At 43.1% G+C, this 22,735-nt stretch overlaps 1 protein-coding gene across 1 annotated transcript in view; it reads right to left on the bottom strand.

Annotated features, from left to right (window-relative positions):
* Nucleotides 1–2,798: 2,798 nt before the first annotated feature.
* The window catches only part of LOC133442589 (zinc finger protein 665-like), a 40,578-nt gene continuing 20,641 nt past the window's right edge, over nucleotides 2,799–22,735 (bottom strand). Inside the window, exons 4-6 of the mRNA XM_061720597.1 lie at nucleotides 18,483–19,266; nucleotides 15,647–15,856; nucleotides 2,799–5,688 (exon numbers count right to left, since the gene is read on the bottom strand). Of these exons, the coding sequence (XP_061576581.1) occupies nucleotides 4,648–5,688; nucleotides 15,647–15,856; nucleotides 18,483–19,266 (2,035 nt within the window). The 3' untranslated portion in view covers nucleotides 2,799–4,647. The remainder of the gene's footprint in view (nucleotides 5,689–15,646; nucleotides 15,857–18,482; nucleotides 19,267–22,735) is intronic.

Here is a 22,735-nt window from a genome sequence, read left to right as displayed (position 1 = left end):
ACTTGGAAATCTCAAGCCTCACTGGAGAACAGTTCTACGGCCTGCCCAAGGTTTACACCCAAAATAAAATGCCTGTGACAATCGGGAACCTGATTAAAGAAGAGGAGCTGGATAAGTGGCCATATTTGAATGGGGTTGTTCTCCCACGCATTCAAGCTGACGTTGAGCTATTGATTGGTACCAATGCCTCTAAACTACTTGAACCGTGGGAAGTTGTGAACAGTCGTGGCAGTGGGCCATACGCCATTAAGACCCTATTGGGGTGGGTCGTTAATGGTCCCCTTTCCAGCTACAGTGAGCAGCATGAAAGTGTTAATGTCAACAGGACCTCCATAACACACCTGAAGGAGTTGCTACAAAATCAGTACAACCATGACTTTAAGATGACAAAAACAGAGGACACCAAAGAGGAGGCAGATGAGATGAATGACGGTGATGATGAAAAAGAGGATAGCGATCCTGTTCAGCAACCGGATAGTGCCTATGAGAGCAGTGACAGAGAAACCATCTCAAAAACTAACCCTGCCGCTGATAAGAAGCAGAGCAAAGTGAAGAAAACGGCCAAACAGGAGACGGAGCCGACGACAGGTTTCACAGTGAAGCTCAGAGGAATCCCGTTCAGTGTTAAAAAGCAACTAATCAGAGAATTCATGCCCCCGCTGAAGCCTATAGCAGTCAGGATTGGCAAGAATGAAAGTGGGAATAGAACAGGTTACGTCTATGTAGATTTACGCTCTGAAGAAGTGGGAAAGAAGAAAAATAAAGACTACATAGGGGGTCGTTACATTGAGGTTTCCCGCGTTGATCCCTTTGGGGGGAAGGGAAACTGGGACCGAAAGGAAAAGGAAATTGACAGAAACTTCACCAGGAAGCTCAAGGATGAATTGGACTATTTTCAGGACCTACCTTCTGATGATGATGATGATGATGATGAGGATGATGATGACATGGACATTCTTGGAGGAAAAGCACCAACCACAGACAAGCCTGAAGTAAAATCTTCATTTGATAAGTGGCAAGAAAAGATGTGGCAGAAGAACGAGGAGCTGAAGAAAGCAGCTCACAGCAAAGCTGTGGCAGCTGTCGGGAGAGGTAACGGCGCAGACCCGTCCTGAGAACAGCATGCTTGAGGAAGATGTGGAGTTTTGAGCAGACAGCAAGGATGGCTCCCGCCATTACTGAAGAAACTACACTACAACTTGAAGACATCAAACAGAGAATTAAAGACCAGAACCAGTAACTGGTCAGACCAGGAACCAAGCTCTGCTTGATTCAAGCAGCAGACACTTAAACCTCTACGAGAGGATTGTTTTGTTTTGAGTTTTCTTTATGAATATTGGCTCCATTGTGTATATTAAGTTGAATTGTTCACGGCTTCCTGCAGTTCTCAATTAGGGGCCGGTGTGTTGGAGCCAAAATACTTTGATTTATTGTTTTATTTATTTAGCTGAATATGAGTTGTCATACCCCCTTTTTGTTACGTCATGATTAGCCTGTCAATCAGCCAGGTGGGTGGTTGTCATGGAAACCATTATAACCTTCCTGGGTGGTGATTGCAGGCAGGTGCGACAGGGGGAAGACAAACAGTTTTTGACCGTGCAACCGTGCAAGACGTGCAACCGTGCAACCGTGCAAGACAGAGAGTGGCGTTCTGTCATAAGTTTATGTTTATTTTAAATAGTGGAATTACTTTTGCTTTGACTACTGCTGATCAAGAAAATAAATGGATTGGCATATCCGACCCGGATCATAAGTCTGAGCGTTTGCATCAATGAGAAGCACGCGTCCAAACAAAATCAACCTGTTGCCCTGAGTATAGCCTATTGGTACAGGCTCTACAGTGGATGTTCGTGATCACCTCTGTATAACAGTGTGAACAACATAAACTCATATTTAAAACATGAAGCATCACGATCAGATTCCTCCACTCGGATTGTTGCAGCCGCAGGAGGAGAGACCGGTCTAACACTTTCTATAATCCTGCAGCCAACTCGATAAAAGACTCTGAAAGTAGCCCAAACATTCAATAAAAACTTTATTCATATATTGCTGATTCACATCAGTTCGTACCAACCAACCTTTCAGTGACATGTTACTTTTAATTTAAAAGACAACTTTAAAGAACCGGTTCTTTAATGTTTGTCTGCTCAGACGTAGTTATTGATGTTTTAGGATCTGGCTTTTATCTCGAGTAGTCGTCACATACGGTCGTCATGGCGACAGATGTCCGACCTGTCAGCAGCTCCAGCTGAAGCATCATGTTGGTCTGAACCGGAGCAGCTGGTCCAGTTCAGGGCAGAGATCCAGAAGATCCTCTTGGTACCTGAACCAGCTGATGGTCCAGTCTTAGTCCTGGACAAGCAGGTCTACGTGGTCCCTGAAGACTCGCTACTGATCCTGCATCAGCAGGTTCCTCTAACAGAACCAAGGCTGACATTGTGATTGACAGGTTACATACTTGTGCTCCTACCTTTATATGTTCATGTGGTTTATTGTGAGATTGTTACAGTTCCACTCGTGTGTAACTTACCTGGTGTTGAGCCACAGGGTAGCTTAGCTGTCCAGTTATCAAAAGGTTATTAACATTTTATTCAACAATTATTAATAATTAATAAAGTCGACTATTTATCAAATTGAATTATTAAAATGATAATAATCCTCGTAGGGGCACCACCTGGGCCTTAACCAGGAAAATGATAACTTTTAACAGCAGAAATCAGTCTTGTAAATTAGGGATTATTCCACCAGAATAACCAGAAGGTTCTATTATTCCTGGTGAATAATGTTGAAGGCTCTTAAAGAGTTTGGCACTGGCTCTGTCAAACAGTCAATGTGACCAAAATTGTATGAAACACAAACAACTCCTCATTAAAAATCAATCAGAATTTATTTACATACGGGTACCAAAGCAGATGTAAATAAATACCCAAAATCAATCCTGATGGCACACTACGATAAACAAAAAAGATTAACTAACAAGAAAAACAACAACAATAAAAATGAAATGAAAGTTAAATGCATGGACTCAAACAATAATAAACACGATCCAACAAAACAGGTTCAAACAACGTGGCTGCAGTGTTTAAAGATGGCGGGACTCTGGTATTTTAAAGATGGACGCGTCCTCGCCATGTGCAACTAGACCGGATGGCAAACGCAGGCGTTTCAAACGTGAATGACTGGCAGAAAATGGCGACTACAACATAACGAACACAATGATGATGATGTATGCAGTAATCTCAGTTCTGAACCGCTCTAAGTTTTACTGATCACCAGGGCTCATGAGCTCACGCCTCCTCGGAATCCGGGTCGGGCAGCTGCGGGCTTTGTCGACTGCGGGTCGCGGTCTGCGATGACGTCACCAGCACCGATTGGATGCGCGCTGCTTTTAGGCACCGCCCCCAAAGCATGCTGGTCTTGTAGTTCTGGAAAAGGCGGCCATTTTAGGAGGCTGGTCGGGGTTGAACCGACTTTTAAAGTTTAAATACACGTTCACAAAATGTTCACAAACATTTATAAGTTCAGAGTTCACATGATCATTGGACGTAGCACAACACTGGTGATGTGGGGACTGTCATGTCCTTCACTTGTGGTATTGAACTTATTGTTGACGTCATGTTTCCTCATATACTGGACTTCAATGCATCACCAGTGAGTGTCGCCAACGGACAAAACCTCAGAAATTGCCAAAAACAGTGGATTTAACATAAAAATATCAAGAAATGTTAAAAAGGGGCAAATTTAGCAAAGCATTCAAGGAATCGATCCTGAAATTTCAGCTCTCAAGGACAAATGGTTGATTACATATATAATACATACACAGGAGTTAGCCAGTCGGAGGAACATCTTCCTAGCTCACATCAGGAATATAGAGTGACTGCTGGGTATTTAATTCTTGGAGACTCTACTTATCCTTTGCAGGACTGGCTCTTGAAACCATTCCATGACACTGGACGACTGACAGCAGAACAGTCTGCGTTTAAGCACAAAGTCAACGGAGCACGAGTGGTTGTGGAAGATGAATTCAGCAGGTTGCCTTCTGTGATGTCCGACTGGTGAAATGAATGGTGATGACTTCCTGTCCACTGCATAATCTGTGAAAGTCATGGAAAGATGTAAGAAACATCATAGGATGTACCTGCAGCAGCATCACCTCAGCCAGTGGTGGCAGTGGCTCGGGGTGGAGAGGAGGAAGGCAGAGATGTTAGAGATGCGCTAATGCAGTATTTGTGGAATAGTTCATACTATAGTTAGATTACATTCTGTATCTCAGTATGGTGTAACAATAAATTTCTGCTTTTTGCAGATATATGGATTTTGTCCATCCATCCATCCATTTCCATTCACTTGATGTGGGACTGGTTATCGGGCGCAGCAGTCTGAGCAGAGATTTCCAGACTTCCCTCACCCCACACATTTCCTCCAGCTCTTCTGGAGGGATCCAGAGACGTTCCCAGGTCAGCCAAAAGACATTCCCTCCGGTGTCTCCTGGATCTTCTCCTGGTGGGACATGCCAGGAACACCTTCCCAGGAGGTGTCCAGGGGGCATCATATGATAGTCTTTCGAGTATTGGTATGATGTCTGATTATTTTGCTTTTTGTGCTGAGGTGTTTTTTGCAATTCCACACTTCACACTGATCACATCTTTAGAGTTTTTCACTCGTGTGAGTACGTTGGTGTCTCTTTAGGTGACTTGATGTGGTAAAAGCTGCCTCACACTGATCACATCTGAACGGTTTATCTCCAGTGTGAATACGTTGGTGAATATTTAGATAACTTGATGTGATAAAAGCTGCTCCACACTGATCACATCTGAACGGTTTATCTCCAGTGTGAATACGTTGGTGAATCTTTAGATAACTTTGTTGAGTAAAAGCTGCTCCACACTGATCGCAAGTGAACGGTTTATCTCCAGTGTGAATACGTTGGTGAATCTTTAGATAACTTGATGTAGTAAAAGCTGCTCCACACTGATCACATCTGAACGGTTTATCTCCAGTGTGAATACGTTGGTGAATCTTTAGATAACTTGATGTAGTAAAAGCTGCTCCACACTGATCACATCTGAACGGTTTATCTCCAGTATGAATACGTTGGTGAGTCCTTAGACTACCTCGTTGGGTAAAAGCTGCTCCACACTGATCACATCTGAACGGTTTATCTCCAGTGTGAATACGTTGGTGAGTCCTTAGATTACCTTTTGTGGCACAAGCGGCTCCACACTGATCACAAGTGAACGGTTTATCTCCAGTGTGAATACGTTGGTGAGTCCTTAGATTACTTTCTTGGGTAAAAGCTGCTCCACACTGATCACAAGTGAATGGTTTATCTCCAGTGTGAATACGTTGGTGAATCTTTAGACTATCTCGTCTGATAAAAGCTGCTCCACACTGATCACAAGTGAACGGTTTATCTCCAGTGTGAATACGTTGGTGAATCTTTAGATGACTTTGTTTGGTAAAAGCTGCTCCACACTGATCACAAGTGAACGGTTTATCTCCAGTGTGAATACGTTGGTGAATCTTTAGATGACTTTGTTGGGTAAAAGCTGCCCCACACTGATCACAAGTGAACGGTTTATCTCCAGTGTGAGTCATCTTATGTTTTCTCAGACCTGATGAAGTGGTGAGGACTTTCTTGCAGTGATCACAGCGATAACTAGTGGGTCTCTCTTTGCCTTTATGTTTCTGTAAGGACAAAGAAGAAGAATTAAATCATCTTGTTGGCTGACTCTCAAAAGCTTTTCAGTTTCTATGAAGTGCTGTCTGTCTACAGTGCTGTTCTTGACAGCCAGAGACCTTCAGATGAAACATCTCAGTACGTCAAATCAAAAGTGTAAATGGTTAAAGCTACTAACACGAAAACCATCAAAATAGTTCATTAATAGGGATGGGTATTGTTAAGATATTCCAACCATTTTCTATCCTGCTTAACGATTCGGTTTTTATCGATTCCCTTATCAATTCTCATTTGGGAAAAAAGAGACAACAAAAAGTTGATTAGCATCACCAATATAAAATAAATATTCTCCTATAGAAATGAACAAATACAACATGCATCATTCTCTGGCAATTCCACGATTCCAAAATGTTTCTAAAAAGAAAAAAATAAATAAATAAATAAATTAATAAAATTGTCCTTTTTAAAAGACATATGAACTGAGCAGTCAAAAATAAAGCCAGTGAGCCAGTGACAAATACAACCAAGGCAGAGTTCTCTTCCTGCACGGTGTAGTGTTGCTGTAGCTTTTGCAGGATGGGTAAAATCTCACCATAGGTCGCACTTTTGTCACTGGAGACTGCCAGTGTAAAGGTCTAAAGCTTTTGCATGAGCAGCACAAACTCCTCTGCTCTTCTTAAGTCCTCATTTTATCAAGGAGCAGCATGTGTTTGGGTGGCTCTGAGGGGTAACATACACAACTTCAATATTTAAGTACTATTGTGCTTTTCATTTGATCATGATCTAATAATTTACATGCAAACATTTCTATGTTGCCTGCAATATGAAGTATCTTACTGAGCACGTTTTGCTTCTCCTTAAAGGTATTCTATGCAACAAATCCCTGATCCCTGATCAGCTAGCAAGATTTGAAAGAGGCACCTCTAAGCCCCCCCCATTCGGTCCGAATGATATGGATTGGTCCAGGTCCAGGAAGGGAAAGAACCAATCAGATGTCTTCATTTTAAACCACGTCCCCCCGCCCTGTCCCATGCGCGCACTCGCTTCTCGCTTCCAGCCCGACGTGTTCACTTCCCACGGTCCTCCTGGGCTCACAGTGTCCCAGTGTAACCCCCTCCCTCCCTTCGGCCACGGACCCCAGTATATAGATATTATGTACCGGTAGTTATTTCCAGAGCGGGTCGGTCCCGCTGTGTGTGACCGGGGAGCGGGAGCCGTTAGTCCGCTGCAGCAGCAGCGAGCGGGGACACGTGAACAGCCGTGAACAGCCGCAGCAGCTCCAGCTCGGAAGCAGCTCGGAAGCTGCTCGGCGAGAGCGGAGAGCGCCGGTGCACAGAGCACAGAGCAACAGAGACGGCACCGTGCCGTCTCTGTTGCCGCTCTAGGAAGTTGCATAGAATAACTTTAAGGACCACTTTTGCCAGTCCCACACTTTCGCCAGTGTGGGACCTCTTCATCCATACAAATCACCAAGCGAATTCTTGCTGGCCAGTTGGAAATTGCAGTGCAGTTATACAGCTTCCTGTCCTCATATAGATTTATTGTTGACCAGTTTAATGTTTTTTTCTTTTTTTTTTTAAAGTAATATTTGTTCTCTAGACTTGTAAAGTCTAGAACTATTTCTTCAAACTTTTGACCATCCCTGCCAAGCCAAAAAAAAAAACCACTGAAGGAAGTCATGAGGAACCTTTTGGGGTGAAGTTTGCCAGAAACTTTGGAATTTCAAGATTCCCCCAACAGGTCAAGGAAAAAAACGCACCCTACGGTCAGTGTTTTTAGATACGACCCCATTATTATCACTGGATGATTAATGTTTGTTGAACCCTTTTGGACTTACCATAGAACAAGTCCATCTAAGCATATTTTTACATTTTTGCATAGGATACTGCCATTTTATTGAGTATTTTTATTTCCTATACATCAAAACAACCCATATAAGCCAATTTTAATAATCTGTATGCTGCAAGTCCATACTAACTAAATAAATTGACAAAAAGTGCAAATAACTACCAAAAAAATTTTAATCGTTTTTTAATTTTACACATATTTTTCTAAATACAGAGATCCCATAGCTAGATCCCTCAAAATTGTCAATGGATAAAAGTAACACAGAAGCCTTTCAAACCACAGGAAATTTATTTGGAATGAATTTATACTTTAGTTTCTGAGATATATCATTTTACATATCGCGTTTAGATATCGCGTCTTCATCTGGCACTGAATTCAGCTTTGCTCACGGTAAACCGTTTCGCGCACACAGACTTTGGTGGATCCATAATATGTTTGTGTGTGGGCTTGTATAGTGAGTACTGCTCGTATGGTGTGTGTGGGTTGTAGCTGAGTAATCTTTTGTGAAAATCTCTGATAAAAAGCACAAACAAGAACGCAAATTCAAACAGACTAGTTTCCCAGGGAAATGACGTCACCTCCCTTTTCGCGGGAAGTGGCATTAAAAAAATGCTGTGAAAAAATACAACTTGATGACACGCTCACAACGTGATGATGTACTGTATGTGTCAACTTATGTCAACGTAGGACATGCTGTGAACACATACCGGATCGATAAATAACCCCCATGTCAATTATGAAGATTTCTGTGTGCGCAATTTTACTGGATCATTATGTGATTTTTCCAAACGATTTAATGGATCAAGAGAGAAAACTGGGACACACGAAATGCAAGATATGCAAGTGAAACTCTTCCAGTTTAACAGGCAAAAAGAATTAAAGAGAATTAAAGGGTTAACAGGCATTGGGCAATGTAAACGCAAGACGTGTTATTTCCTCTCTGGTCCCTGAGGAGGAGTTATGGGGAGGGAAAAGGACTCGGGAGGCATTATCGAGGGGTGCTACCTAACGTGACAGCCCACTGTCTGTTTGGTTGGTCTTGCTGGCTTCACCACCGTCAGAAGAGTTGACTGATGCAGGAGATGGAGCAGGTGGCAGATCAATGCTGAATAACAGGATTTACATAGCCACTTTTCCCCAAATCATGTTGCACAAATATAACCAGCAGACTCCTTTGCCACTCCTGCTGTTGTGTTTGTTGAACACAAATAACTTCTTTATGTGTTTCTTAAGTTGTGACCCGAGTGTCATGTTATACAAAGGTCTGTCATTTTAGTAGGCAGTTGCAGTTGACGGCTCTGCAATAAGCTGATTTATGACTTTGTGGATGAGAACCTTGCAGACATCACTGTCTTGTTATTAATGAATCCCTCCCCCGACCCACCACCCTGTGTTAGTTTTGTTAACATTAGACCTGACGTGGGGTTAAGTGTAACCTCAGAGGTGAGTTTTTTTCAGGGCAGCCCAACAGCCCACGCCTCACCATTCAGTGTAAAAAGGACAGGTTACAACATAGATTCCAGCATTAAAAGTGGGATATTTACCAATTTAAAAAGAATTATAAATGGAAATGGCTTTACTTTTACTTGGTACAGCTGAGCTGCATTCAGTGAAATTAATGTCTAATGCCTTATTGAGGATTAATGTACCCATTACTATCTGTAAAGTATGATGGAAATTTACCAATGACACCTACAATATGTAACCAATTCAGATTACCGTATTTTCACGACCATTCGGCACCCACCTAAAAGGCCCCGTCTACAGACACGGAGCAGAACACACACATAAGCACACAAGTGTGCATATTTAAAAATAAAGTGGGAGAAAAACCTAGTTTGATTGTATTTTATTTCAGTTTTTACATTAATCAACCGGCCGCATGTCTTGGACACTCGGGTGAAGAGAGGGGCTGAGCTGTCAACTGATCACCACCTGGTGGTGAGTTGGATGCGCTGGCGGAGGAGGAGGTTGGACAGACCGGGCAGACCCAAACGGATTGTGAGGATCTGTTGGGAACGTCTGGCCGAGCCCTCTGTCAGGGACATCTTCAACTCCCACCTCCGGGAGAGCTTCTCTCAGATCCCGGGGGAGGCGGGGGGCATTGAGTCCGAGTGGATCATGTTCTCTGCCTCCATTGTCGACGCGGCGGCTCGAAGTTGTGGTCGCAAGGTCTCCGGTGCCTGTCGTGGCGGCAATCCTAGAACCCGGTGGTGGACACCGGAAGTACAGGATGCCGTCAGACTGAAGAAGGAGTCCTAGCGGGCTATGCTGGCCTGTGGGACTCCTGACGCAGTAGATGGGTACCGGCAGGCCAAGCGAGCCGTGGCTCGGGCGGTCCTGGAGGCAAAAACCCGGGTCTGGGAGGAGTTCGGGGAGGCCATGGAAGAAGACTTTCGGTCGGCCTCGAGGAAATTCTGGAGAACCGTTCGGCGCCTCAGAAGGGGGAAGCAGTACTCTGCCAGCACCGTTTATGGTGTGGGTGGGGAGCTGTTGATCTCGACTGGGGACATTGTCGGACGGTGGAAGGAATACTTCGCGGATCTCTTCAACCCGACTGACATGCCTTCCATTGAGGAACCAGAGTGGGGACTCTGGGGCGTGCTCATCCATCACCCAAGCCGAAGTCACTGAGGTGGTTCATAAGCTCCTCAGTGGCAAGGCACCAGGGGTGGATGAGATTTGCCCTGAGTACCTCAAGTCTCTGGATATCGTAGGGCTGTCTTGGTTGACACGCCTCTGCGACATTGCATGGAGGAAGGGGACAGTGCTGCTGGAGTGGCAAACCGGGGTGGTGGTCCCTCTGTTTAAAAAGGGGGACCGGAGAGTGTGTTCCAACTATAGGGGGATCACACTTCTCAGCCTCCCCGGGAAAGTCTACGCCAGGGTACTGGAGAGGAGATTATGGCCGATAGTTGAACCTCGGATTCAGGAGGAACAATGCGGTTTTCGTCCCGGTCGTGGAACACTGGACCAGCTCTATACCCTCCGCAGGGTGCTCGAGGGTTCATGGGAATTTGCCCAACCAGTGTACATGTGCTTTTTGGATCTGGAGAAGGCATTTGACCGTGTCCCTCGTGCCATTCTGTGGGGGGTGCTCGGTGAGTATGGAGTCCAGGGCCCTCTATTAAGGGCTGTCCGGTCTCTGTATGAGCGGAGCAGGAGTCTGGTTCGCATTGCCGGCAGTAAGTCAGACTTGTTCCCGGTGCATGTTGGACTCCGGTAGGGCTGCCCTTTGTCACCGGTCCTGTTCATAATTTTTATGGACAGGATTTCTAGGCGCAGCCAGGGGCCGGAGGGGATCAGGTTTGGGAACCTCAGGATTTCATCTCTGCTTTTTGCAGATGATGTTGTCCTGTTGGCTTCATCAGACCGCGACCTTCAGCATGTGCTGGGGCAGTTTGCGGCCAAGTGCGACGCGGCAGGGATGAGAATCAGCACCTCCAAAACCGAGACCATGGTTCTCCACCGGGAAAGGGTAGCGTGCCTTCTCCGGGTGGGTGGAGAGGTCCTGCCTCAGGTGGAGGAGTTCAAGTATCTCGGGATCTTGTTCACGAGTGAGGTAACGATGGAGCAGGAGATTGACAGACGGATCGGTGGGGCGTCCGCAGTCATGCGGTCGATGTACCAGACCGTCGTGGTGAAGAAGGAGCTGAGTCGAAAGGCAAATCTCTCTATTTACCGGTCAATCTACGCACCTACCCTCACCTATGGTCATGAACTTTGGGTAGTGACCGAAAGGACAAGATCGCGGATACAAGCGGCCGAGACATTCCAGGACATTTGAGAGACAGATTCCCTCCATTGGTCCTGGGTCTCCTCCCAGTGGGACAAGCTTAGAAAACCTCACCAAGGAGACGTCGAGGAAGCTCCACATCTGATGTCCGGAGTACCTTGTGTAACACTCTACCTCATAGGGGAAATATTTCCAACAAATAAGGCTTCTTCCTTCATTCTGAGAAAGTTATTGTATGTGATACGTGTAGCTATTATGAACAAACAGAACAATTATCACAGAACAAGGACTTAAAGTTTGTCACCCAATATCTATTTTCACCATATATTTACAAATAAACACAATAAATAAACCTTCCCATCACCAACCAAGCTATTAGCAGGATGTCAGTAATTTTCTGAATATCCTCCAGTTCAGTGATTCTTAACCATAGGGCCGCGGCCCAACGTTGGGCCGCGAGCGCCCTCTAGAGGGCCGCAAAAAAAATTCAGTTTTGTAAGTGTGGGCCGCGAGGGCCTTGGGACTGCATAGCAACTCCCGACCAAATGAGGAGAAGACACTCAGCTAGCTGTACGTGTAATAGTAAGAGAAATGGTGTGTATTTACAGAAAAAATCATTTATTTTGCACAGAGTACGTTTAGATCCACCAGGATCAGGGATTCTACAGCGTAGGCTCTGCGTCGATTTACGCGGAACCATTATTCAGGCTTAAGGCGGACGTAATTGAAGCCACCATGAGAAAGGGGAAGGGGGGCGTGATTTGCCAGTGATTGCCCGGCGGCAGCTCCGTGGCGGACACCTGGGGCGGACGGCGAGACCTGGGGCTCGCAGCCGAGAAGGAGACGAGACTCCCGGGGGAGCTGCCCGCAGAGGCGGGCCGGAGAGCGGGAGGAGCCGCCCGGCTGAGCGGGAGCCGACGCGTCCCCGCGGCCGCGGAGCCCGCTGCCGCTCGGGCAGCAGCGGGCTCCGTCGTTACTGCTGAAGGATGGTAGATGCGTGGGTGTCTGCTGGACTGGACTGTTGTTGCAAAAGCATCGGAAAGTGACTGGGCTGCAGCGCGGAGAGCTGTGGGCGCAGCTGATCAGGCTCGGATGAAGCCTGACACGCTGAGACAACTGATTAATTTAATATCTTAAATAAATAAAATCTTAAAACACCCATGTTTGAGTCTAGATACAGCTGTGAAGCAGCTTTCTCCACAATGAACATAATTAAAACTAAATATCGTTCCAGGTTCACCAGCACCTTCACATGTGCATGAGAACCTGACACCATCCAGCCCAGATTTAAAGTCCTGGCAGGAGAAATTAGATCAGTTCTCTCACTGAACGACAGAAAGTGGGGGCATAAGATTAAGGGGAAGAAAGACAAACTGCAAAACTGTTCAATTGCTAAAATGTGTTTATATTCATTTATTATAAAAATGTGTTGAGACAATTAACAAAGAAAAGGGGAAATTCAAACTGCTGGTAGAGAAATAAAATAAGATAGCATTTGAAAAATAAAATAAAATCAATTTTATTTTTAAGAGAAAAAAACATGTGTAATTCAAGTTACACATGGCAAATATTTTTGAAATGTACTTTTTTTTAATATAACAGTCAGGTGCAGATGTTGATACAACTGTGAGGCTACTTGAATATATACACACACATAATATATATATATATATATATATATATATATATATATATATATATATACACATACATACAAAGTTTTAGTTGAATACCCCCGCTATACAATTTTAATATTTAATGGGCCCCGGGCCACTCTGTACTGAAGAAATTGGGCCCCAAGGTCAGAAAGGTTAAGAACCCCTGCTCCAGTTGATCCAAAATGCAGCAGCACGAATGCTGACAGGAATCAGCAAGAGACCACATCTTTCCTGAGTTAGCATCCCTCCATAGACTCCTCGTAAAACCCAATTTTGAATCCAATTCAAAATGTTATTACTTGTGTATAAATATTCTAAATAAACTAGCTCCGAGATATTTGCAAGAGCTGATCATTTCTCATCTTCAGCTTAATCTAGTTATTAATTTGAAGTATCTCACTGGAATCATTGTGCACCATTGTTCTTGTATTTTTTGTCTGCGCCCTCTTTTTCTCTTCTTTTCATGTTGGTAGGCCAGATCTTCCAGAGCTACATACTGACATGCAGTCCCGCCCTCTGACACCTCGGTGTCTGATACCTGTTCAAATCCTCTCTGTAGTTCACCAACTAACCGTGTACAGGTCATATGTAGGGCTGGTACCTTTCAAAAAATATCAGTACTGGTACTGATACTTTCACTTTGAGACCGGTTACAGAACTATACTTTTTTTAAAACCAATTTTAAGAAATGAATTGTAAAGAGTAAAAAATGTCATAACACATTACCTAGACAGACCTTACCTACATAGAAAACCTACGCTCTGACGATGTGGATGACGCTTGGACACACAGATACCTGGTTGCCAGGTGTGATAAGTGAAGCTTGGACACACAGATACCTGGTTGCCAGGTGTGATAAGTGAAGCTTGGACACACAGATACCTGGTTGCCAGGTGTGATAAGTGAAGCTTGGACACACAGATACCTGGTTGCCAGGTGTGATAAGTGAAGCTTGGACACACAGATACCTGGTTGCCAGGTGTGATAAGTGAAGCTTGGACACACAGATACCTGGTTGCCAGGTGTGATAAGTGAAGCTTGGACACACAGATACCTGGTTGCCAGGTGTGATAAGTGAAGCTTGGACACACAGATACCTGGTTGCCAGGTGTGGTAAGTGAAGCTTGGACACACAGATACCTGGTTGCCAGGTGTGATCTTAAGTTTGAACGAAAACAGCGTATTTTACGCACGTCATAGTTTTATAAAACGCTGTTCTTTAGGCGCGTTCATGAACGCCGCTGTTTAAGCCACTCGTAGAAAACGCCGCTTTTGACACCCTTTTGTTCATAGACATATATATGTAGACGCCAAATCGAGCGCTGAGCCGTACGTCAACGACGACGCCATATTGGATGTGGCAAGATTGCGCTGTAAACTAATACAAGGATTTGACTTATTTCCATAAAGCGCCTTTCTACAAAGAAATTTACGTTTTACGTCTCATTTATTCATTCACACACGCACTAATATACTTGGGAAACAGTTAGGCACCAAATATAATATGTATAATTTTCTTAATGGCAAAAATAAGAACTTTTTTGATCCCACATAGGAGTAATTCATGTTATATCAGCTATAGAGAACAAGGTAGTGCCTAAAAACTAATATATACACACACATATATATATATATATATATATATATATATATCCCCTCATAGAAATAAGAAAAAAAGAGAAACATATTTTCTCATCAACAAAGCATATTTCAACATTTTCAAGTAACAAAATAACATATTTGAACTATTTTAAGATTTTTTCAGTTATTTTATTGTCTAAAAAGTGATTCAAATGTTATTTTGTTGTCTGAAAAATGGTTCAAATATGTTATTTTGTCATTTGAAAATTTTAAAATTGGTTTTGTTGATGAAAAATAGAACAATAGAAAATATGTTTCTCTATTTTCATTACTTTTTTTGAGGGGGGATATTGTTTTTCGGCACTACCTTGTTCTCTATAGCTGATATAACATGAATTACTCCTATGTGGGATCAATAAAGTTCTTATTTTTGCCGTCTGAGAAAATTAAATATATTATATTTGGTGCCTAACTGTTTCCCAAGTATATTATTGCGTCTGTGAATGAATAAGTGAGACGTAAAACGTACATTTCTTTGTAGAAAGGCGCTTTATGAAAATAAGTCAATTTACTTGTATTAGTTTACAGCGCAGTCTTGCCACATCCAATATGGCGGCGTCGTTGACGTATCGCAGCAGCTCCATGGGGCGTCTACGTTTATATGTCTATGCTTTTGTTCGGCAGCGCATTCATTCAAGCACGGTTTTTGGCCCTTGTGGCTTGCCATATATTTAGTGGCGTTCACGGACAGCAGAAAACGCCGTTTTTTACGGCACAAAATTGTGTGTTTTTATCTTTAGATTGTGTGTTTTAACTTTAGATTGTGTTTTAACTTTAGATTGTGTGTTTTAACTTTAGATTGTGTGTTTTAACTTTAGATTGTGTGTTTTAACTTTAGATTGTGTGTTTTAACTTTAGATTGTGTGTTCCAACACCACAATAAAACTCCACCAGAACCAGCAGCATCTCCAACTGCTGCGTCCGTGTCGCCGCCACATTCACATATTCAGACGGAAACACGTTTCAAAGTCTCCGAGGAAGATCACGTGTTTGTGTTTTCTGCGGTTCCGTTCAAAGTTACGGACACGGAATCAAATAAAGTGTTTGGATCAGAATCAGCAGAACCTGGACCTGAACACTGACCTGCAGACCAGCAGAGGAAGATCCCGCTTTGGTCCTGATGCTGGACTCCTGGTCCTGGTTCTGATCCCGGTCCATCTCCGAGTCCTGGTTCTGATCCCGGTCCATCTCCGAGTCCTGGTTCTGATCCCGGTCCATCTCCGAGTCCTGGTTCTGATCCCGGTCCATCTCCGAGTCCTGGTTCTGATCCCAGTCCATCACCGAGTCCTGGTTCTGCTTCGTTCTCGTTTAGTTCTGATCCTGCAGATCTTCAATCTAAAAGTTCGTCTGCAAAAACTGTGATGACGCAACCCGGAACCACGTGACCTCTTTAAAAAACTTTATTAGCAAATGTTGCTAAACAAACACCAACAAGGTTTACAATAGTGTGGAACAAACATACAATGATGGAGTAAATTATACAAATATCTAGTATGAATCAAATGTAACGTCATTACATTTGATTCAAACCTATTAAGTGGATTCCTCTCCCTTTCAGGCGCTGGGCTCCGCCGGCAGCTGCAGGAGAGCCGTCACAGCGACATCAAGTGGCAGGAAAGTGACATTACATCAACAACAAAAAACTCTTCCTTTTTATTTCAGTTTAAGACAAAAGATAATCAAAGCATAAAAAACATTTCTTCAGCAACGCTATCACTCACATGCACTTAATTTAAATACAGAGGCTCTAAGCAGAACTAAAGAACCCAGAGCGTCTTCATGTGGCGGGCGGTGATTCGGGGAAATGTCGCCATCTGCTGGACGAATACATGAACTGCAAAAACAAACGGAGGAGGAAGGAGTGTATTACAATAGAAATATGTATGGAACAAAAGAAAAATGTCACTGTGAGCTATACAGAACACCAGGGTCTAATATAGACACATTTAAAGACTGGATAGAAGAACATTTAACAAAAACAAGACAAAGTCATGTTTATCTGTGGAGATTTCAATATTGATCTTCTAAATCCAAATAATGATAGAATGACCGAGGAATTTATTAATACATTATATAGTATTAGTATATATCCCAAAATCACCAGACCAAGCCGGATCACGTCCCATTGTGCCACATTAATTGATAATATATTTACAAATGACACAGACAATAATACAGTGGGAGGAATATTAATAAATGACAACAGTGATTAACTTCTCGTCTTTATAGTTTATAACAGCAACTATGGGAGAAACAAGCAGAACAACAAACCACAACATAGAAGAGTTAGGACAGAAGAGTCTATGGTTGCACTTAAAAACGATCTAATAGCACATCATTGGGAATTAATATATAAAGAAAATGATATTTATAAAGCATATGATGAATATTTAAGAACATTTAAATCACTATATGATAAAAATCGTCCAATTAAACAATATAGTAGAAAGCTAAAGTATAACGATAATCAGTGGATGTCAAAGGGACTGCACAAAGAAAAATACATTATATAGAGAATTCCTAAAACACAGAACAATTGAAGCAGAAAATAAATATAAGAAATATAAAAATAAGATAACTAATATTATGAGAAATTGTAAGAAAGAATATTATAACAAACTAATAGATAACAATAAGCATAACATTAAGGGTATATGGAACATATTAAACAGCATAATCAGAAATAACTATAGGCAGATTAATTATCCCCAGTATTTTATAGAAAATGGTAAGATCGTACATAACATGGATGAAGTGGTTAATAAATTTAATACATTTTTTGTAAATGTTGGACCAAATTTAGCAAAAAAAATCCCAGATCCCATGACATCCAATAATAATCTCATAGAAACAAATCCTAACACAATGTTCCTTAAACCTGTGGAGGAAAAGGAGATTATAGATATTGTAGCAGACCTTGGATTTGAAGAAAGGTAGAGAGTCTCGACTGATGCGTAAGGTTTGTTTTATTGAAGTCGCATCCAGAATCATGCCGACAGAGTCCTTACGACACCGTGAAAACTATATAGGAAAAGGATACAAACAATTTATAAAACTAGTTTCCACAGCGCGTATAGAAAACTCATAAATGAAACAGTTCTTAATTTAATAATACAATGTTAAAAACATACACAACTATATCGAATTGTCAAAGGAAACAACCAGAAAACAAAAACAAACATCGTACCTCGCTGCGCTCTCCAAGGAATGCGAAACAAACTGGTTTCTTCTCGCACAAACAGAGCAGACCCTGAAAAGGTGATTGTCTGTTCATCACCATCAACACCAAAAAAGTATGGACTGACCGGCACAGAGCCACAGATGACAAAAAGGGACCCAATCCTGTATGAAAGCCCAGGGAAGTTTTAAGGTTTACCCGGCTGTCAGAAGCCAGCTGATCATCAACAGCTGGAGCCGCCCCCCGGACCTTTTAAATAATGTGGGCGGATTTCCGGTCAATTTACATACAAATCATATTAAATACAATATATACACAAAAGAAATTACAATTTTAAGACACATCCAAAGAATAATCAACTGAAATTATACTCATAACAAATCCCATGTTTATCATAAAGAAAAATGTATCAACTAAACAAATTGGCCCAATACGGTCCTTTACACTCCCACCAATCATTCAATCCGAAACCTTTCCATATTTATGAATGATTTAAGTCTTCAGGACCATTTAATCCTTAAAACGTGCAAATTAACATGGTTTACTATGCTAAGGGCCAAATGTACATGTCTGCGTACGCATGTTTCCCATGTCATTGTTCACTTTCCAGGAGCAGCACCAATTTTTGAACTGCTCTCTCCATGATGGTGAGCTTTTCTCCTCAACAACCTCACTCATCCTCGCCAGCAGCCCATCCCTCTCTTGAGTGAGCTGTTCAATCTCATCCTCAAGATGTCGTACCTTATTAGCTCCATGTTTCTTCAGGGCTTGATATTGTACAACAAAGTCCTTTGTTTTCTCACCCAGTTCCGTCTCTACGGTGCAAAGCATGTCCCCCGTGTGGTGACACTCAGCTATGACAGTGTTTTGCTCTCTGATCAGTTCCTCACACTGGTTTCTCAACTCCTGGTTCAGGTTTTGATGCTCCTCGCTGTGCTGGGAGTTTTGGTCTTGGGTTGAACTGGTAAGTGGCTCTACATCTTGATCTTGCCGGTCATGATTAATGACCATTACACCTTCAGTAGAAGCACCAGCCATGGCCATTTGCATCTCATGGGTTTTGAACTCCAGCTCCTCTTTTCCCATTTGAAAGTCTTCTTTGGCTCTCTCCAGCTCTGCCTCAAGCTCACCCTTCACATTACTGATCAGAGTGAGCTCATCCTGCGACATGGTGTTCTGGGTTTGAAGATCATCAAGTGTTGCTGTTACCTCGCTGATCTCTCTTTCTTCTCCTTCGCCATTACTGGAGTCATCTTGACTGGCTCTAGACAGCTCCAGCATTTTGGCAATCTCAGAACCACGGGCAGGTTCCTCATCTTCCTCTTGATCATCCTGCAGGAAGCTTTCTTTGAGGGCAGGCTGCTCAGTCAGCTCCTCTTGGAGCATCAGGAGACGTTCCCTCTCGATCTCACAGTCCTCCGGGGCTCTCATTTCCTCCTCGTGCTGCAGACTCTTCTGAGCCAGCTCCTGGTGTCTGCATTGGGATTCCTCAATGGTGGTTTCTAGTACTTTGATCTTCCTTTGCCTGTCGAGGTGAGGATTTGCGGCTCCTATTATACTCCAACCCAGCTCAGTTTTCTGTGCAAATGGTTCATTCTCACTGCCTCCAACAACTTCAAGGGGTGCTAAGGCTGAAGGACAGTCGTATCCGATCAACAGCCCTACCTCACAATCTTGAAGCGCTGGCAACTCGTTGGCAAGATGTTTGAGATGTGGCCATTGCAATGCTGTGGTCTTTGTTGAATTAGAGCAGGGGTTCTTAACCTTTCTGACCTTGGGGCCCAATTTTTTCAGTACAGAGTGGCCCGGGGCCCATTAAATATAAACACTGTATAGCAGGGGTATTCAACTTTAAGAGGTCCATTTAGAGAAAATTTACTCAAGCGAAGGTCCAGAACATCATAATATATATATATATATATATATATATATATATATATATATGTGTGTGTGTATATATATTCAAGTAGCCTCATAGTTGTATCAACATCTGCATCTGACTGTTATATTAAAAAAAGTACATATTTGCCAATTAACATGTTTAACTTGAATTAAACATATTTTTTTCTCTTAAAAATAAAGTAGATTTTATTTTATTTTTCAAATGCTATCTTATTTTATTTCTCTACCAGCAGTTTGAATTTCCCCTTTTCTTTGTTAATTGTCTCAACACATTTTTATACTAAATTAATATAAACACATCTTAACAATTTAAGGTTCAGGTTCAGGTTCTCATATGCATGTGGAGGTGCTCATTGATGAGCCTGAAACGAGAAAGCTGCTTCACAGCCGTATCTGGACCCAAACATGGGTGTTTTAAGATGCTCAGCTTATTTTTCTGTGACTTCAGTTCAGATTTGAGTGGATATGTTTGATGAAAAACTTTGTGTTTTGTTTCAGTGGCGTTTCACTTTCGCACTTTGAACGCCACGGTCTCTGAACGTATGAGACACTGGTTTTGTCCCAGTGGGAAGACTGAACAGGATGAATTTGTCCATTCCGGGTTGCATATTTAAAAATACAGCGAGGACAAAACTTAGTTTGATTTTACTTTAAGTTATTTACATTAATAAGTTGTCAGGACTCAGTGTGTCGGGTTCATCCGAGCCTGATCAGCTGCGACGGGCACAGCCCGCACCGCAGCTCTCTGGTCGCGCTGCAGCAGTTACTTTCTGATGCTTTTTCGAAAGCCCGAACAGTCCAGTCCAGCAGACACGAGAGCCCACGCATCTACATCTACCATCCTTCAGCAGTAACGACGGAGCCCACCGCCCGAGCGGCACCCTCAGCCGACCTCCCCGGCCGCGGGGACGCGCCGGGATTAATGAGCACGACGCGCTCGCTCGCTCTGGGCGCAGACCCAATTAATCGATCCCTAATCCTGGCGGATCTAAACCTACTCTGTGCAAAATGAAGGATTTTCTCTGTAAATACACACCATTTCTCTTACTATTACACGTACAGCTAGCTGAGTGTCTTCTTCTCCTCATTCGGTTGGGAGTTACTATGCAGTCCCGCGGCCCTCGCGGCCCACACGTACAAAACTGAATTTTTTTTGGCGGCCCACTAGATGGCGCTCGCGGCCCAAGTGTGGGCCGCGGCCCTATGGTTAAGAATCACTGAATTAGAGGACGTATCAACAGGGATAAAGTCACGTGTGTATGCTTGTCGTAGTTGCAAATGGTTTCCACGATTAAAGCTTCGAACTTGCAAACCACAGACGCTTTGACTTGGTATTACTGTATCTATGGCAGTCATTGTACTGAGTTTTAACTGGAGTGGTCGAGTCATAACATTTAGCTCTTTGATAAGACTTTCCAAGACAAAGGATGAATCACTCTGCGTATCAAGAAGAGCGTATGTGAGAATTTCCTTCTGAGGGTCTCCATTGAATGACAAGAAGACTGGGACGATACTAGAAGTGGCAGACGCCTTACGGATGAGTCTATGTGACAGAGCTTCATGAACTTCCGTACTTGGTTCTTCTTCTGTGGGAGCATCTTCTGCTGTGTCTCCACTCTGCCTTTCTCCCACCATGTGCAGGCAAGTGGGATGTCGTCGACCACACACTCCACAGATATGTCTAGTTCTACACTCCTTTGCAAAGTGTCCTTTGCGTAAACATCCAAAGCAAAGACGATTTTGATGTATAAATGATCTTTTTTCTCCCATTGACTGAGATGCAAAGAGAGGGCACTTAGCGATGCCATGCAGCTCTTCCTTACAGACAATGCATGGTAGCCTTGACTTAGAAACAGAGTCAGAAAAGTGTTCTGACATCTTGAATGTCTGATTTTTAGCTTGGGCATTAGTGCTAAGGGACTTTACTCCTTTGGGAAATGTATCATCTGATGATCTAGCGCTAAACAAGAAGGGTGAGGCAATAGGATTACAGGCTATGCGAGCCTCCTTCTGCACAAACTCAGCAAAGTGTTCAAAGCTTGGATACTCAATCAAGCTCTTCCACAGCAATTCTGCTCCATTTGCGCACAACCCAGTCTGGTAACTTCTTCAAAAGCTTATGATTTTCTTCGCTGTCATTTAAGATAGACAGCCCTTTAACATGAGGCATGGCCTCTACACAGCCTTTTAGAAAGTCCGAAAAATCTCTGAGAGCAAGGGGGTCATTTGGACCTATTTTAGGCCATTTCATCAGCTTATCTCGAAAAGCTTTCTGAACAACGAATGGATTGCCGTACCTGTCCTTTAAAACAGACCAGGCACCTTTATAAGCATCTTCAGAGCTCCGATAGAAGAATCCCTCTACAGCCTTACGTGCCTCACCAGCAAGGTAGCTTTTCAGGTACAGCATTTTTTCGCTTGCAGGAATAGGTTTAGAGTCAATCAAAGTTGTAAATGACACCTTAAAGTCCACAAATTTCAAAGGATCGCCAGCGAATGTGGTAGGCTCAGGAACAGGGAGGCGATTTAAGGAGAGTGAATTTGCGATTGTTTCAGCAAAGATGGCTACTGTGTCTAGATGACTATTCAAATTCATAGGCGGAGTCACTCTAACAGGGTCTGGATTGTAAGGCTCATCAGCAGCATCCCCTTCAATTTGATTGTATGTTTGGACACGAGCTGCAGCCACTTTAACATCCATTTCGACTTCCATCAGTTTCAACCTTGTTTCCTCCTCTTGCAATTTCAAGTCAACTTCCGCCTGCTTTTGCTTTAATTGTACCAACAGTTGTGACTCATGGAGTTTCCAGTCACTCTCCAGTTTGCTAAGTTTGGCTTGCTGGACTTGTATCTCTGTATAAACTGAGTGCTATAATGAACAATAGCAGACACCCTCTCCACAGCCTCCTGGAGCAACAGAGGAGCAGGAGCTGCAGCGGTCGGCTCCTCTCACTGCGCTGCAGAACGGAGCGGTTCAGGAGATCCTTCGTCCCCACAGCCATAAGACTGTTTAACTCTTCCTGAACTCAGTCTCACACACTCACCTCTGCCACAACTGGACTATATTTTAGTTTGCACTTTACTTGATATTT

The sequence above is a fragment of the Cololabis saira genome, chromosome 4 (genome assembly GCF_033807715.1).
Source record: "Cololabis saira isolate AMF1-May2022 chromosome 4, fColSai1.1, whole genome shotgun sequence".
NCBI classification, from domain to species: domain Eukaryota; kingdom Metazoa; phylum Chordata; class Actinopteri; order Beloniformes; family Belonidae; genus Cololabis; species Cololabis saira.
Note: the sequence above shows the minus strand (reverse complement) of the source record. Positions and strands in the feature narration are given on the sequence as shown.